Consider the following 16,678-nt stretch of genomic DNA (forward strand, 5'->3'; position numbering starts at 1 on the left):
CAACTTTAAGATACACAGTCCCCAGTGCTGTCCATCTATCACTCTCTCTCCTTTTGAGACTCTTTTCAATCTGTAATCGCAACTACAACTATTGTTATTGCTGTTTGAGCGGTCTCTTTTTCCTCTATTCTGCCATTTTTTTGTTTCTGTTTAACTGCCAGTACAATGTGCCTGCTGTAGAGAATTTAAAACCCGCAATTTAGATTGTCATCCATCCATCCATCTTCATCCGCTTTATCCGGGGCCGGGTCGCGGGGGCAGCAGCCTAAGCAAAGAGGCCCAGACCTCCCTCTCCCCAGCCACCTCCTCCAGCTCATCCGGGCGAACACCAAGGCGTTCCCAGGCCAGCCGAGAGATATAATCTGTCCAGCGTGTCCTGGGTCTGCCCCGGGGCCTCCTCCCGGTGGGACATGCCTGGAACACCTCACCCAGGAGGCGCCCAGGGGGCATCCTTACCAGATGCCCAAACCACCTCAGCTGGCTCCTTTCGATGTGGAGAAGCAGCGGCTCTACTCTGAGCCCCTCCCGGATGGCCGCACTTCTCACCCTATCTCTAAGGGAGATGCCAGCCACCCTTCGGAGGAAGCTCATTTCCGCCGCTTGTATCCGCGATCTCGTCCTTTCGGTCACTACCCACAGCTCGTGGCCATAGGTGAGGGTAGGGACGTAGATCGACCGGTAAATTGAGAGCTTCGCTTTTACACTCAGCTCCCTCTTCACCACGACGGACCGGTGCAGCGTCTGCATTACTGCAGCTGCAGCCCCAATCCGTCTGTCGATCTCCGGCTCCCTTCTCCCATCACTCGCGAACAAGACCCCGAGATACTTGAACTCCTCCACTTGGGGCAGGACCTCATCCCCGACCCGGAGTGGGCACTCCACCCTTTTCCGGCTGAGAACCATGGCCTCAGATTTGGAGGTGCTGATCCTCATTCCCGCTGCTTCACACTCGGCTGCGAACCGCTCCAGTGCGAGCTGGAGGCCCTCACCCGATGAAGCCAACAGAACCACATCATCCGCAAAAATCAGAGATGAGATCCTGAGGCCACCAAAGCGAAAGCCCTCCGCCACTTGGCTGCGCACAATTTAGATTGTTTATTTATTTATTTTTTTCCTGTATTTGGAAGAAAGGGTGGCGTCATAAGCTAATGGTAGCTAGCTTGGATGCCAAGGTGCATCCCCAGACTGTCCAGCCCACAGATGCATGAGGTGAAGAGATTCTCACATCAGGTTAGTAGTGATGACTGCGCCTTTGCTTTGTTAAGCATGTTGCACTGTGGCCCCAAAGCAAGAAGGTTCCGGCCTTCTGATTGGCCCTCATCAGCTGTGGTTTCTATGTGGGATTTGCACATTCTCCCAGAGCACTTCACAGAGACAGCTCTTACATTTCAATCCAATTCAGTTCCATTTTATTCATATCACAAGACAAGGTAATGACCGTACAATATTAGAGAGAAAACCCTGTGAGCAGAAGATCATCAACAAACACTTGGCAACAGTGGGGAAGAAAAAACTCCCATTTAACAGGAAGAACTCGAGTGTTGTTCCCGTGCTGTGCTGAATTCTGAATCCCGACTGAAACTCTTCAAATTAATAATTCTTCTGCAAACGATCAATCAGCTGTTTTACAACTACTCTGCTCTCCAGTGATTGGCCTATAATTAGCTAACACAGCTGTGTCAAGTGATAGCTTTTAAAGTAATGGTTTAATTGCTGCCACCTTAAAATCCCATGGTATGTAGCCTGTTAATAGAGATTACTCCAGCTTCCTCCCAAAGCCATTCGTGTCAGGTTATTTGGTAATTCTTAAAGGGCTGTAGGTGTAGATTAGAGAGGGTGTAGTTTTTCCTTTGTGATCGACCGATGACCTGAACTTATATTCAAATTGTTGTGTCCCTACTGCAATCTACACAATGGGTAACCATAAGCCGAATGATCAAGGACATGTTGATGATCATGTGTTTTGGTGGTTGTCATGCCAACAGGTGCATAACTGCTCTTAAGATATTTTCTTTTCCACCACCATTGCAAATATATTTGCCTGGATCTTGATTATGTCTCTTTGTACCCATCTTAGGCGCATTATTATAGTGCAGACGCTGTTTGTGTGGTGATTTTTATTATAAAACTCAAATGTCTCTTGAATAATCAAAAAGGAATGACCAGAATCGTAGAAGGACAGGAGTACTGTTTGGAGTAGCCAGATAAAAGCTTTTCAGGCTGCATTTTCATACTAGCTCCATTATTACATGTCCTGTAAATATAGTTGTAATTTTTCCTTGAAGCCTTGAATGCTTTACAGCCTCATATCGGGGCTATACAGCTGCTGCTGCGGAACCATACACTCTGCTGGCTAAAGATTTATGCTGACATGCAAGTAGCACACTTGAATGCATGCATACAAAGGCCGCAGCATGCATGCACGCATGCACAAGCAAATTTTATTGGTATCGACCAACACGCTTGGACACAGAGGTCACAGAAAGAAAAATCTTTAAATCATTAAATCACTGAAGGCCTTTGTGTGGAGGGAGGCTCTGTTGTTTAAAAGATTACCTCGACAGTAGAGTAAAAATCGATGCGATGTACACTCGTGTCAGCGGGCATGCTGCCAGCTAAACGTTTAGAGAGAAAGAAGAGGGCAAGACTATAGACAGCAGAAAAACTAGAATAGAAGAAGTGGAGGTTTATTGCAATCTTTATGCATATGCCGTATGGTACAACCTTAATACAATATCTGTTAATTCACTGAATGCTTAATCATTCCGCCCATGTATGCTGGCCCTGAAGCGTCCTTTCTCAGTGTGATGACTCCAAAGAAGTTTAGTCTAAGTTCTCATCTTTTCCTTCATTTTTGTCACATATCAATATGCTGTTATTTTGGTCATTGCTAATATTAAACAACGCGTCAAAGTTTTAAATGACCTTGTTGTTTGTACAATCGTATAAATGTATTTGCAATTTATTCTAATTTATTTATTGTTTTATTCTTGGCTCTGTATGATCTCAGCACAAAATATCATACTTAATACCATCATCTCAGCTACAAAGCTCTGGCTGTGAGCACAGGAGCCACACCCACACACAGTTCAAAACTTCTGTTTGCAAAGGACATCCAATCAGAGAAAAGTTAGCTTTTACCTTTGGCAGTAAGTACAGCCCCAAGGCTTTTTGAGTGTGATGCTACACGCTAAGCACACCTTTTTTGGGCAGTTTCTCCCATTCTTCTTTGCAGAACTTCTTAAGCTCCATCAGGTTGGATGGGGAGCGTCAGTGAGCAAACATTTTCAGATCTCTCCTCATATGTTCAGTCAGGCTCTTTGCCACTGACGGACATTCATAGACTGGTCCTGGAGCCACTCCTTTGTTATCTTGGCAGTGTGTTCATGGTCATTGTCCTGTTGGAAGATGAACTTTTTGCCTAATTCTGTGCTCCACAGCGCATTGGAGTGGGCTGTCATCAATGATGTTTGTACTTTGCTGCATTCCTTTTTCCTTCATCCCTGTCTAGTCTCCTGGTTTCTGCTACCAATAAGTCTGTGAAGGTTCTCAGTCATCCAGGTCATCGTAGTCTAAGGAGCTTGCAAAGAAAAGTGTCTGGACTTCTTTAAGTTACTTGAAGATGTTTCACCTCTCATCCGAGAAGCTTCTTCAGTTCTAAGGTCAAATGGTGGGGAGTCCCAGATTTAAACCTAGTGGGAGTGCGAATTCCTGAGGTCAGGTTTCACAATGAGCTCACCCGAAACTCTGGCTGATTGGGACCCACACCCAGTTTCACACCTTGGCTCAGGCGATTAGAGGATCATCAGGGGGTCCTTTTGTCCCTCTGCGGGGAGAAACTCCCACTAGGTTTAAATCTGGACTCCCCACCATTTGACCTTAGAACTGAAGAAGCTTCTCGGATGAGAGGTGAAACGTCTTCAAGCAACTTAAAGAAGTCCAGACGCTTTTCTTTGCAAGCTCCTTTGACTGCTACCAATAACATCTCTCTCCACAGAGCAATGCTGGAACTCTGTCAGAGTGGTCTTCAGGTTCTTGCTCACATCCCTGACTACAGCCCTTCCACCCAGACACCAACAGGAAGTGTCCTGAAGGTGCCAAACTTATTTAATGATGATGGAGGCCACTGTGCTCGTTGAACCTTCAGTGCTGCAGATTTTTTTTTTTTGCACAATCCTGTCTCGGAAGTCTGTAGACAATCCCATTGACTTCATGGCTTGTTTTGTGCTCTAACATTTTTATAAATTTGGAAGAACTTTTTTTCCCTTTCTCAGTCGCAGATGTTCTGTGCAGAATTTTAAGGTCAAAAATTAACGCAATTCGTTTTAAAATAAGGCTGTAACATGACAAAATGTGGAACAGCAGCTTTGTGAATACTTTACAGAGGCACTGTTTTTATCTACCTCAGTCTGCAGAAACCTCACATTAGTTTCAGATCTTTATACAGAGGGCAGATTGTTTTTAGTCTGGAGTTACCTTGTAGCAAATAATCCGTTCATTACCAGTTTTGACATCTGCAATAAAAAAATACTATGTAGGGATATTGTAGGGAATATGTATGGCATCTGAAGCAATACTATAAAATAACCATAATGACAATGATTGTAGGGTCCTGTGTGTTTATGAGTATCGGTGTAAAGGAGAGTCTGTGCCAATTTGCCTAATTAAGATGCAAATCTGCCTCAAATGTCTCGAATGCTGCTGAAATAGAGAAAAAAATCATGTTGATTGGCAGACTGGGGTGGCAGTGCTTTGCTGTTCAAGGTCCTCTCCTTTGCCAAGTAGAACATTAACAATGCAGGCACACTCCAGCACTCTGCCAGTTTACAGAACCAAATCAAATAAATGTTTGTCCCTCTCCCTTTCCTTCTCTCTCTTTGACACACAAGCAAATTTGTTGATTTCCTCCATCTCCCCTCTCGAGCGTCGATACGTTCTCTTCTCTGTTTCTCCTCTGTTTATTTGCTCGCTCCCTTCTGTCGAAGCTGCATCTTCCTCAAACCAAGTTATCTTTTCGCACTCTTCTCCCACGATAGCAGTGGCATTTCTTTTCTTCTCTTTTCTGTCTTTGGCTGAAAACATTCCCGCCGTCAGCACAGTTTATCAGACAGCAGTTAGAAAACAGCTTGAAATAGGCTTGAAATGTGTCCTATAAATATGTAAAAGACAAGAAATGGGCGATTAAGATGTGTCATCCTTGTGGTAGTTGCCCACTAATTGGTTACTCCGCTTTTCAGGGGAATTTGACAGAAACTTTAATGGCTCCATCTGTATTTGGCTCATTGCAGCGTGTGATGGAGCTGGAAGAGGAGCACACACATTCACACTAATGCCCCTGCATGTGCCGTTGCCTCGCAGCCATACACAGTGGTATTTACACAGACACATGCTGTATTAAAAAACACACACGCAGAATCTGTACAAACCCAACAACAATCCTGTTTGCATATGTAGAGCAACCCAACTGTGCAAAGGGTGTTTTCTGTTTATTAAGATTAAATAAATTTTCAAGATGCAGCACCATGCTAACAAGACATACGATTAAATGAAATGTGAAGCAACACTCAGGAGGACCATTTGGCACCATAGCAGGTGGCAAAATATTCACACAACCAGTTTTCTGGCGGCCAACTTTAAATGACATGTTGTGCTTCAGAAGCTTGAATTTACAGCACAGTTTAAAGCAGCAGGTTCGGATGCTGCTGAGCAGGTGTACGGCTTTTTCCTGGCTTTGTGTGCTTTGTACATAGATGATATCAAAGTGTGCATTAGGGTGGTCACAATACTAGAATTTAAACTCAATACCAATACCCAGAAAAATAAATACATTTCGACCCCATGCTGCAACACAACAGAAGCAATTGTGCAGACGTCATATCTTGATAATGTAACTTAGTTATGAGTTAATCTTACACACTTTCTTTTTAAAGCTAAGTTTAGATGTTTTATTTGTTTTACAATTAAATAAATGTAATAACAGAACATGAGTGTAAAATGTATTTTAGGACCTACTAATAAACAAATGATATGACAAATACCTGACATCAAAATAATTTAATTACTGTAGAAGAAAAGCATTCTGGTTAAAAGTTAAGATAAAGCTCGGTGTTAGTTATGCTAAAATATATAAGATATAAAAAGCAATATCTTTCACTATGAAGGATTAAACCAGTCACTGCCTGCATTTTAAATCTGACCTGAGCAGCTGGAAACAACAAACACATAAAAAAATATTGTTTTTTGGGTTTTTTTTGCCTGTCCCATTTGGTTCTTTAGCCGTCAGAATTGTTGTCTGAAGACCAACAAGGATACCCAATGGATTTATTTTGCCAAATGGATCATCATGGCATTGCCGTATTGGTCCATTTGATCGACCTTTGTTTTTATTATTTATTTTATTTTATTTTCAGTTGTTACAGACGGGACAGACATGAGTGAGGGATAAGAAAGGGAGAAAGAAAGAGGAAGGAAAAGAAAAACAGAAGGGATAAAAAAATATTGTAAAAGTTGAAAAGTTTATGATCTCTCTCATCTACCGTTCATACTGCTCCTCCTCAGTCTGCAGCTCTTTACAGCCTCAGCTTTGCTCTTCAGGCCTGACATTCATCCATCTGATTTTGCTGTTCTGCTTCCCTTTATGTTCTCCGATTAGTTCTCCACACTCTGGACTCTTTTCCCAGTTCTATTACGGTTCCCCTGCTGCTCTGCACAGCCAGCAACATGCTCCATGTAGCCCTAACGTGCTCTGCCACAGTTCAATATTTGAATTGTGAGGCCAGTTGCTGGACTTCTGGGAGAGAAATGTTCCCCAGTTCCTCGTGATACTTGGTTCAATGATGTGCCACATGTTTTCATGAAATATCTGGACCGGCTCGGTGCCCACTTCTACTACGAAACCGTCTTGCTGTGGCTGCAGTATATGGTTCAGAATTGTCTTGTTCCCGTTTTTTTCCATCGTCATCTGGATGGAGAAAAACCTATATATACTGTTCAGCACTGACTGTGTCTTTACGCATGTATAAACTGGTAATTCCATCCCAATACCAGGCTTTCAATTGACTGCCTATGACAACTTGTATGGCTCTGCTCCTCTTTAGTGAATACGCTGCAATCCATGTTTCCTAAAATAAATTCAGATTTTAATTTCTTTATCTAAATAACAGTTTTCTACTTTGCCTCAGTAATGTTATGGATTCATTGGGGGTTAATTGCTCATTAACTGAAGGTGTCATAACTTCCAATTGTTCTGGGACTCTTTAACCCCAGTTTTCCTCCTCCCCTGTGTCCATCACTGGGTTTTCTGGGAGAAACTGCTCTCTCTGTATCCTTAGACAATTAGTACATAGAATAAACATTCCCATTAACAGCGTTTAAGAAAGAGTGTATGCGTCTCTTTTTTCAGGTGATCTTGTTACTTAACACCTGTCCATCCTCATCTGCCTTTCCATCAGCATGTTATTTTCTTTTATTTGGACGGTTCTCCTGTGAATGCCCCGGCACTATTTTATATTCTACATCTTATTTCGCTAAAGTCAATAAAAAAACAATACATAAATAATTTGGAAACAGCATACTGGTTGTTTGCTTGCATACTGTTAATAGTAGGAGTTAATTTTGAAAGGGTTTAAACCACCAAGTATAGCAACCAAGTACGGTTGCCAGGAGAACCATCTTTCTCTTGGCAACCGTGTTTGTTCAGTCTTTTTCTAATTTTCTAGTTTTTCATTTTTCACTTTCATGAACTGTAAACTTTAACATACTGATGCCTGTAACAGCTGTTTATAGTTTGTTTGTTTTTTTTACAGCAGGCTGTAAACAGGATTTTTTCTGCTGTGAAACTCGGCATTTTAATTTGGGGGGATACACGGGAATATTGCCACTCCAGGGACTACACTTCAGTGTGGGTTTAATTTTTCAGCCCTGATGTTGCTTCTTTGTTTTGGCATACCTGTCCATCAAGTTGGGCAACTTTTACAGTAGATAATGTAGATTTCTGCCACCATAACATTGTATAAATGATATAAAATTGCATACATAAGTATGCCCACACATTTAATAGTAAAAAAAAAAATTATTGTGAAATGTTGTCACAATAAAATTGATTAGCGGCGATAAATTTGACTTGAATGATGTTTGAAGGAGAAATCTCTGATTTGGAAATGTGCATTATTGACAAGTATGTCTGTATCCTGTGAAACAGCTGGGCTTAATGGACATTTAATGCAGTGACGTGTCATAATGGGCTTTAATAAACATTGATTTACACAAGCATCTTGTGTTGAGTGCTTAATTTAAATTCCATAAAAAAATGCAACCTGGACGACATACTGAACAGCTGTTTTTATTACTTCTAACATTGTAGTTTTCATTTGTCCTGCTTTGGAACCAACAATAGGTTTTCTACCACTCACACATGAGCTGAATCCAAGCAAACATGTACACTTTAACACACGGATGCCCCAAACACACACACACACACACACACACACACAAACACACAAACACACACACACACACACACACACACACACACACACACACACACACACACACACACACACACACACACACACACACACACACACACAGTGCCAGCAGGCTAATAAGTGTCAGTGTGCTATGCTTCTACAGCTCTCTTTACTCTGAGGGGGTGAAAAGATTGCTTCCTCTCTGCCTAGTCCCTTTTTTTTTCAGTTTCTCCTTGCCATCTCATTTAGGCTCCTGGGACTTTTGTTATTTGTTAAAGTTTCAGTTATTTTTCACTCAGTTTAAGTGAAACCTTAAGTCAGACGTTCATTCCACCTCAAGACTTTCAGTTCACTTTATTTAGCAGGGTAAGAACACTGAGCCTCATTCACAAACACAAATGTGTAAAAAACCTTTTCCATTAAACATGTCAGTGGCAGACTTTGTTCTTACGGCTGTGCCCGTGTAAGGCTACAGTCACACAAATTTATTAGACCACCACCTAGTGTGAAGTTTATGCCAAAGCTGCCCTAAGTTATTGGTAATTATCAAAATTGTTTTATTTATTTAATTTACTGTATTATAAAAAAGCAGGCTGCCATTCTATTATTACTCTGGTGTAACTGAGACTTTAGTAAATGGAAATGGAATCACTGTGAGTCAATTCAAGTGATCATGGTCTGCATAGTGCCGTGGACCATTTTCTCAGAAACAGGTTTACTTTGAACTGTATCCAGGAGAAAAATGTGGAGTTTCTGAAAAACTACAAACTCCTGAGAAAAAGCTTGCAGCAGGTTCAGATTTGCAGGTGTGTGTTTTTCTGTGCATGTGGTATTCTGCAGTCTCATTGCTCACCTGCCTGCAGCGTTGCTTCCAGCCTGCACTGGAGTTTTCTCTCCTCTTTGCTCCAAACCCAGCAGCTCATCTCAGTGGACCAAACCCAGATTCACGCAATTCTATTAGACTCCATCTAAGCTCTGTCTGCGTTTTTAAAAAAATATTTCGCTTACAAAAGTAAACTTAAAGATTTCTTTGCCGTGGATTTTGCTGAAGTATTAACAGATATTTCATGTGAAAAGCAGTTTCTGTGTTATCATTAATAGCATCAGTCTATTTTAAAGCTTGCTACTGGTGTCTTCATTTTTTAGCATTTTTAACCCTGGGGAACCCATGGGGTCAGAGCCGACCCCATTGGTTTTCTAGGGAAACCATGGGGTCAAATTTGACCCCATGGTTTCTTCAGGGTTAAAAAGAGCTTAATTTTAATAAAGTTTCAGAAAAGTGTTGATTCTGGCTAAGATCACCAACTTTCACATTAAAAAAACCATACCAACATGTTTGAGCCTAAATGGTGCGGTTCTTGTAAATGACCACTTCCAAAGTGAGTTAATTAGAGCCCAACAGATATAAGGGTTTTAAGATTGATGCCCATACTGATCCTTATACAACCGTTGTAAGAGCTTGGTCCGCAATAAGTCAGACTCGTTCCCGGTGGTTGATGCCAATTCTTTTCATAATAGTTATGGAGAGAATTTCTAGGCATAGCCAAGCCAAGCTTTCACTTGGATGGTCTCAGAATCTCATCTTTGCTTTTCGCAGATGATGTAGTTTGTTGGCTTCATCGGGTGATGGCCTCCTCCCAAATGGAGGAGTTTAAGTATCTCGGGGTCTTGTTCACAAGTGACAAGGGAGCAGGAGATCGACAGACACTGTGGCTGCAGTGATACAGACGCTGTACCAGTCCGTTGTGGTGAAGAGAGAGCTGAGTGTAAAAGCAAAGCTCTCAGTTTACCGGTCGATCTACGCCCCTACCCTCACCTATGGTCACGAGCTGTGGGTAGTGACCAAATGAACGAGATTGTGGATACAAGAAGCATAAATGTGGTTCCTCTGAATGGTGGCTGGCCTCTCCCCTAGAGATAGGCGGAGAAGTTCAGCCATCCAGCAGGGGCTCAGAGTAGAGTTGCTGCTCCTCCACATCAAAAAGAGCCAGTTGAGGTGGTTCGGGCATCTCATAAGGACTCCTGTGTGAGGTGTTCCAGGCATGTCCCACCAGGAGGAGGTCCTGGGTTTATGGCCGGATAAGCTGGGGGAGGTAGAAGATAAATGGATAGATGGAGCCATGCTGAGGGTGTGTGATTAAAAAAATCCAATATATCAGCCAATATTTCTTTCAGGCACACAAAACATAAACAACATTTGCTATATGTAGTTTAATATATATAAGTGGAATTTTAAAATTACTGACATTTTTACTGTCACAACAGGCCAACTCTGCCTGGATCAGCTGGTTTTTGTATTTGTGGTGTTCCAAGCAGAAGTTGCCTACACGGAAATTGCAGTGTGCCCTCATAGTAAACAAACTATGCAACATCAACACTTACAACACAGTTGAAGGGTGGCTCCTCTGTTATGTGCAATTATACAGATACAACCACTAAGAATATCTACTCCCAACTGGTTGTCAGCCAGTTCCCAGCCACTAGAAGTACACCCTCGTTCTCCTGGGGTGTATCTGCTTTTCACTATTTAGTCATTCCACTATTTCACTCAATTGCAGGCATTACCGATATGTCAGGAAATAGATAATTACTATTATGTTGCTAATATGTTGGTTGGGGTATAGAGTTAATCCCAGTGTGTGAATGGGTGGATGACTGGGTGTGTAAAGCGCTTTGGGGTCCTTAGGGACTGAGTAAAGCGCTATACAAATACAGGCCACTTACCATTTGACTGCACCTGCATCCATCTATTATATACAGTCTGTCATGATTTGATGATGTGAACACTGTAAACACTAATTAGGTTTCAAACAAGCCGTGGTAACAAAAGGTGAGCAGGTTCAGGCATTCAGTTGTCATTTTACGTAGTCAGCTGTTTTAAATGCCATAGACGCTATTTGCTACCAGTCTTATTCTTAGTCTGTACCCTCCTCCACCTACAACAATGCACCTCATTTAGTGACTCAACAGTGAGTCATATTTTGTAATTTTGCCTCTGTACACCACCACAGTGGATTTTAAATCAATCAAGACGTGGTCAAAATTCAGTCCTTTAAGCTGTATTTCAAGGAGTTTAGCAGAAATGTCAATAATGAATTTTCTTTTAGATACTCTCATTTAAACAGAGTGCATTTATCGCTACTTTTCACTTCTACTTTCCTGAAACTTCTCAGTAAGCTGCTGCATGCTGGACTTGCATTAAATACACATCAGCCAGCTAAAGCACAGTGAGAAGGAAGACCGCTTCTTAGCTGCATCACATTCACATTGTGAGGGTGTCTGCTGGTAAACAGACTGAGGTTTGTGTGCTTTATATTATTAAAGAAATGCTGAGGCTGAAGGGGAGGACAGCAGGTGAAATTCATGTTTAGTGTCAAAAACATCAGACCATATGATCAGCCAATAATTTCAATGATATTTGATTCTTTTAATTTATAAAGATATTGCATGTAGGATACAGGTATACTTAAAAGCTCAATTAAGAAGTCATCACTTGAGAAGCTAAAATGAGCAATACAATTGTATGTACATCTCCAGCTGGAACAGCTCATTCCCTGTTTACCTAGCCCTATCCTTTGTCATTGCACCTTGCCTACATAGATAAATTCAGATTTTACCACAGAGTATTACACCATAAGTAATGCTTATGTAATTATAAGCTGCAGTAATTTCATCATCTGCACACCTTGTTTTTTTCAATACAGCTATTACTTCATCCCCATAAATTGATAAAAAGAACAAATTAAAAGTCTCCTCAACAGAGAGGAAGAATTATTCTACTCTATACAGAATAGATGGGACATGGAGTCAATGATTAGAGCTCTTTTCAGTTCCTATCTCTTAGATCTCTCAGCCCGGGAAGCGTGGGGTGGACCTCTCACTGTCGCAGCTGATGTGAAGTTGTTGCATGCCTGAAAAACAGGGGATGATGTTACTATCGATTTCCACTTAAATGCTTGCATGTCATCTCAGCACCTCTTAAGGAAATCAATCAAAAGTAAATCAAGATACTCAGACATCTGCACTTAGAACTTCTGCAAGGGCAATGCCATGTGTCGTGTTCAGAGGTAACAAATTCACTTTGATGAACGTGCAAGTTCAAGTTTTTGGCTCTAGACCTTAATCAGGCAAAAAGCCAAACAAATCCTAAAACTATTCAGTAAACAAAAGTGAAACTTTAAATGGGGTAGGGATAGGATTAACCCCACTGTAAAACAAAGCTACTGCGTCAAGGCTCCAACACCAAAGCTAACTTTGTTGCTATCTCTGCAAATCTATACTTTTCATTAGTTTCTCTAAAACATATGCTGTTGCAATGTTGGATCTGCGTTTCTAGATTTTGATATAATGTTTATGCGCAAGTAATCACTGTATTTCCACTACACTAATACCATTTTTTTTTAATTATTAGCTGGAATTAAACGTTCCAGTGCAGGTGAAGAAAAGCAAACTGCTACCAACACTGTTCCAGTCGTCATTACGACCCATAGCACCAAATTACTTCCCACTGGTTCATACAATTAATATGTAAACTCTATATTGATAAAGTTACTATTCATGCATATGACACGCAGAAGGAATGAGTTTAGTCTGGATGTAAAGTTATGCCTGTACCAGAATATTAGAATTGTTGCTCTGTCACTGTCACAAGTCAGTGACAGTCTACTATAAAGTTAATGAGTTGTCCCTTTAACACATAATAAGCATGATTATTGTGGGGTTTTCTTTGAGCACTTGCCATTTTTTGTTGCATGTATTCTGTTGTGGTCCACACTCTGATGTGAATGTTTACGTTTTGGCTTTATGATCCTGGTATAAATGTTTATATCTTTGTCGCTTTTACAGCCCAGGCGTGAATAAGCAATAAGTTGTGCTATTTGTCTAGCCATGGCTGTTTTTTCCGGAACGGGTGGCGGTATTTTGCGAGAGGTCGCCCTGGGGTCTTTTTCATTCCCCTCACTGAACACATCGTCAGACTCATCTGAAAGGGCAAGCGAGCGAAGATGCACAGCGCAGAGTTCATCCAGCGTCACCGCGGGCATTTGGATCCTCTGAGATTGGAGGAAGGCTTCTGAGTCAGAGTGGCGTCGTCGTGAGGGTTTGGGTTTAAGGGCCGGTTTGGTTTTAGGTAACGGCTCTGGTTTCAGAGGGTTAACATCAGGGATTGTGGGGAGGGGAATCTGCAGGGAGAGCCTGTTTGCACGAGCTCGGGGGTTGAGCGAGCTGGACTTGGGATGCAACTTCCAGCCTAGAGGGTCGTGGCCGATGATAAACGATGTCTTAACTGGAGGAGGGGAGGAGCAGGATGAGGTGGTGGAAGAGGTGGAGGAAGATGAGGAGTGACTTGGTGATGGTGAGATCCCCATGGGGGGGCAGGAGTAGCGTTTCACTGGATCACAGGATGCTACAGGGGTTTGCGGGAGCGATGCGCTACGTTCAGAAGGCTGTGGTTTCTTCTTGGTCTTGTTTGTTGTCACGTTAGAGGTGGACACTGCTGACAAAGGACGCGCTCTGCTGGGCTCCAGGCTGTGTGGTGACCTCTCTTTGAGCCCTCTGTTTTTCTTTCTGAGGATCACCTGATTCCCTATGGCCACATTTGGACTCATCTGGCCCCACTCATCAATACCACTGGCAAGTGCTGGAGTAGCAGTGCCATTACAAGCATTGGGGTATTTTGTCTTGTTCATCTTGGGACATTAGTGTGCAGATAAGCCTGTGAAGAAAAACACACATGTATATATATAGAGAGGGTGGGGGCACTTAGGATGTTTCAAGGTTAAAAAGAGGAAGAGCAGATGCCCGTCTTGACTTCTCAAATTTGTGTTTCACAACAGGTTTCTTTTCTCAACAGACACTGTGGCTACTATGTCAACACTCATATGCTGTGTGAATCTTCCTGTTGACAGTTAATTGCTGAAACACTTCTGTTTTATTGGCCTCAACACTGCAATCACATAGAAAATGAAATGTCTCCTTCAGTTCACCAACTGGCTTCAGTTAATTAAACGCAAACCTTATTACTTATGAGTTTCACCATTAGTTTCTTTAGCCTCTACTTTGAAAAACAAAACAAAACAACTACTTCTTTCCACATCAGTATGCAATTAAATTACTAAACATCACATTCACCGATAAAAGCTGATTGCTTAAGTTAGTAAATGAAGTTAAGTTTAACGTACTGCAGCTCTTGGGAAATGAATGACAACGGTATGTTTACAATGTACTTACAGCTTAACTAAAAGAGATCCAATGCAAAGCATGAAATGTAAGATGTTGTTTACCTCCGATGTTGCTTAGATCGCTGTCGTCTTTCAGCCTGGGCTAATCTATTTCACTCTCCTGTCTTTATAAAGCTCAATGGGTGTTACCTCCCCTAAATCTGACCACAGCTTCCCCAAACTAACGCCCAGAAACCCACATTTCACACACAGGTCCTCATTTCACACACAATAACACATGTGCACTCAAACACACTCCAGTCAGGCTTGATGAGCAGCTGCTTTCATATTAGCGTGGAGTAAGAGCAACATCTCTCAGTGTCTAGTTGTTTACATGAAAGGTATTTAAGCTAAGAAGCTAACCATGGCAGTATACTAGAGACTAGACTAGAAATCGTAATTATACGACTTACTGTTATTTTCATAATTACAGCATCTTTAACCAAAGAGTTTTTCCACTGTGTGTGTGTGTGTGTGGAATATATATAAGATATGTAAAAAGAATTCAAAGTCTTTGGCAAACACTGATGCTTTTCCATTTTGAAAGCCTCCCTCATAGTGCCCCATATAGAGAACCATATTCAAAAATAAGCACTCTCAATGGTTTTTGGTGTTTGTTTTCAAGAGTTTAAATCATCTCTGCTTCATAAACCCTGGAGCTGCTGCCAAGGACATTTTTAACCACTCAAGCAGTGGATGCTCAAATCCTGGTAATATTACTCAGTTAGCTCGTCTCTCTCTTTGTTCTAGACCACAAAATACCAAAGAGGAAACATTGTTACTATTTGACATTTGTGACATTTGTGAGTATCCTGACAATTGCCAGTTTTACTATGCCTCATTAAAGATGTATTGAATCACATCTTAACTTTAGTTAACGCACATCTGTCTTATATAAGTATACAGTTGATAACATTAGGTAATGTTACTTACTTATGTTAATTTTACTTTTAATGTTGCTTACTAATCTGTCCAATATTATTTCATGAATATGCAGAATTTATTTTATTACATGACTAATTATTTTAATAAAAAATAACTAGTCATGTATTAAGAAAAAAGTTTTTTTCTTAATATTAAATATTTTATATATTCTTCTGCCAACACAGTGCAGGAGAAAGCTACCAAACAAGTCATCAGAGTTGTAGTTTTTGGCATGCAAACACAAAAAACAATAGTTAAAAAATGGTTAACCAGGCTTCAGATAGCATGAGGTGCACCAGAGGCCACGAGAAGGTGGAGCAATCTTCACCACCCTCACTATCTCCTGTTGCTGTGGCAGCAACAGGAGATAGTGAGGGTGGTGAAGATTGCTCTGTGATTGGTTTGGAAATATTCTTATTACAACAATGCAGGGACTTCCAAGTTACACCTGATCATTATATTAATGTAAATCATCTGTAAGATGGCACATGGCACATTTATCCCTTATGGGGTGGATCAGTACGTCACTGATGTGTCGATGTGTTCAAATAAGCTGATGTTGACATATAATCTGCTTAGCATCTGATCATTACACACTGACAAATTTCATTGCCTGCTTTTTATGAGCAGGACAGGAGTGGAGAAGAAGTAAAGAAGTGAGAGTAGAGGAGATGAGGAGTGTGACACATAGATGAAACACTAAAAGAGCTGCAGTAGAGGTGAAGGATGGGAGTGCATCAGATCGACAGATTTGTCACAGTTAAAAATGAATTCTTGTCAGACATTAGAAGCAGCAGGTCCAAGATCAGATTTGAGTGTTTAGAATTGAACACAGGAATAGCAACATATCATCTACTGGGATTACATCAGTATAGCTTTACTAAGTAACACCTTAGTCCAGGGGTGGGCAACTCCAGGCCTCGAGGGCCTGCAGGGTCCCTGCAGGTTTTAGATGTGTCCTTGAACCAACACACCTGATTTAAATGGCTAAATTAGCTCCTCAACATGTCCTGAAGTTCTCCAGAGGCCTGGTAACGAACTAATCATGTGATTCAGGTGTGTTGACCC

The 16,678-nt window shown here is 41.4% G+C and overlaps 2 protein-coding genes across 4 annotated transcripts in view; one reads left to right on the forward strand and one right to left on the reverse strand.

Annotated features, from left to right (window-relative positions):
• The window catches only part of rab26 (RAB26, member RAS oncogene family), a 122,850-nt gene that overhangs the window by 84,273 nt on the left and 21,899 nt on the right, over positions 1-16,678 (forward strand). The window lies entirely within an intron of this gene.
• Positions 11,931-14,778, reverse strand: LOC148101712 (uncharacterized). Of its 2 annotated transcripts, XM_087845300.1 has the most exons (3): positions 14,750-14,778; positions 13,207-14,181; positions 11,931-12,379 (listed from the first exon to the last, which is right to left on the reverse strand). In XM_087845300.1, the coding sequence occupies exons 2-3, from the start codon at positions 14,153-14,155 to the stop codon at positions 12,318-12,320; spliced, it is 1,011 nt and encodes a 336-aa protein (XP_087701426.1). In that variant the 5' UTR covers positions 14,156-14,181; positions 14,750-14,778; the 3' UTR covers positions 11,931-12,317. The 2 variants fall into 2 exon arrangements, with proteins under 2 accessions (XP_087701426.1, XP_087701424.1); XM_087845298.1 differs by lacking the exon at positions 11,931-12,379 and having other exon boundaries at positions 13,178-14,181; positions 14,697-14,770.

This window comes from Neolamprologus brichardi, chromosome 8 (genome assembly GCF_056152115.1).
Source record: "Neolamprologus brichardi isolate AB-2024 chromosome 8, ASM5615211v1, whole genome shotgun sequence".
Taxonomy (NCBI): domain Eukaryota; kingdom Metazoa; phylum Chordata; class Actinopteri; order Cichliformes; family Cichlidae; genus Neolamprologus; species Neolamprologus brichardi.

Excerpts from the sequence above, each read along its gene's own strand:
- LOC148101712 (XM_087845300.1), bottom strand. The coding sequence starts at position 14,155 with ATGAACAAGACAAAATACCCCAATGCTTGTAATGGCACTGCTACTCCA. Across the intron at positions 12,380-13,206 it reads AATACATGCAACAAAAAATG|GCATGCAACAACTTCACATC; the intron begins GCAAGTGCTCAA and ends CCTGTTTTTCAG.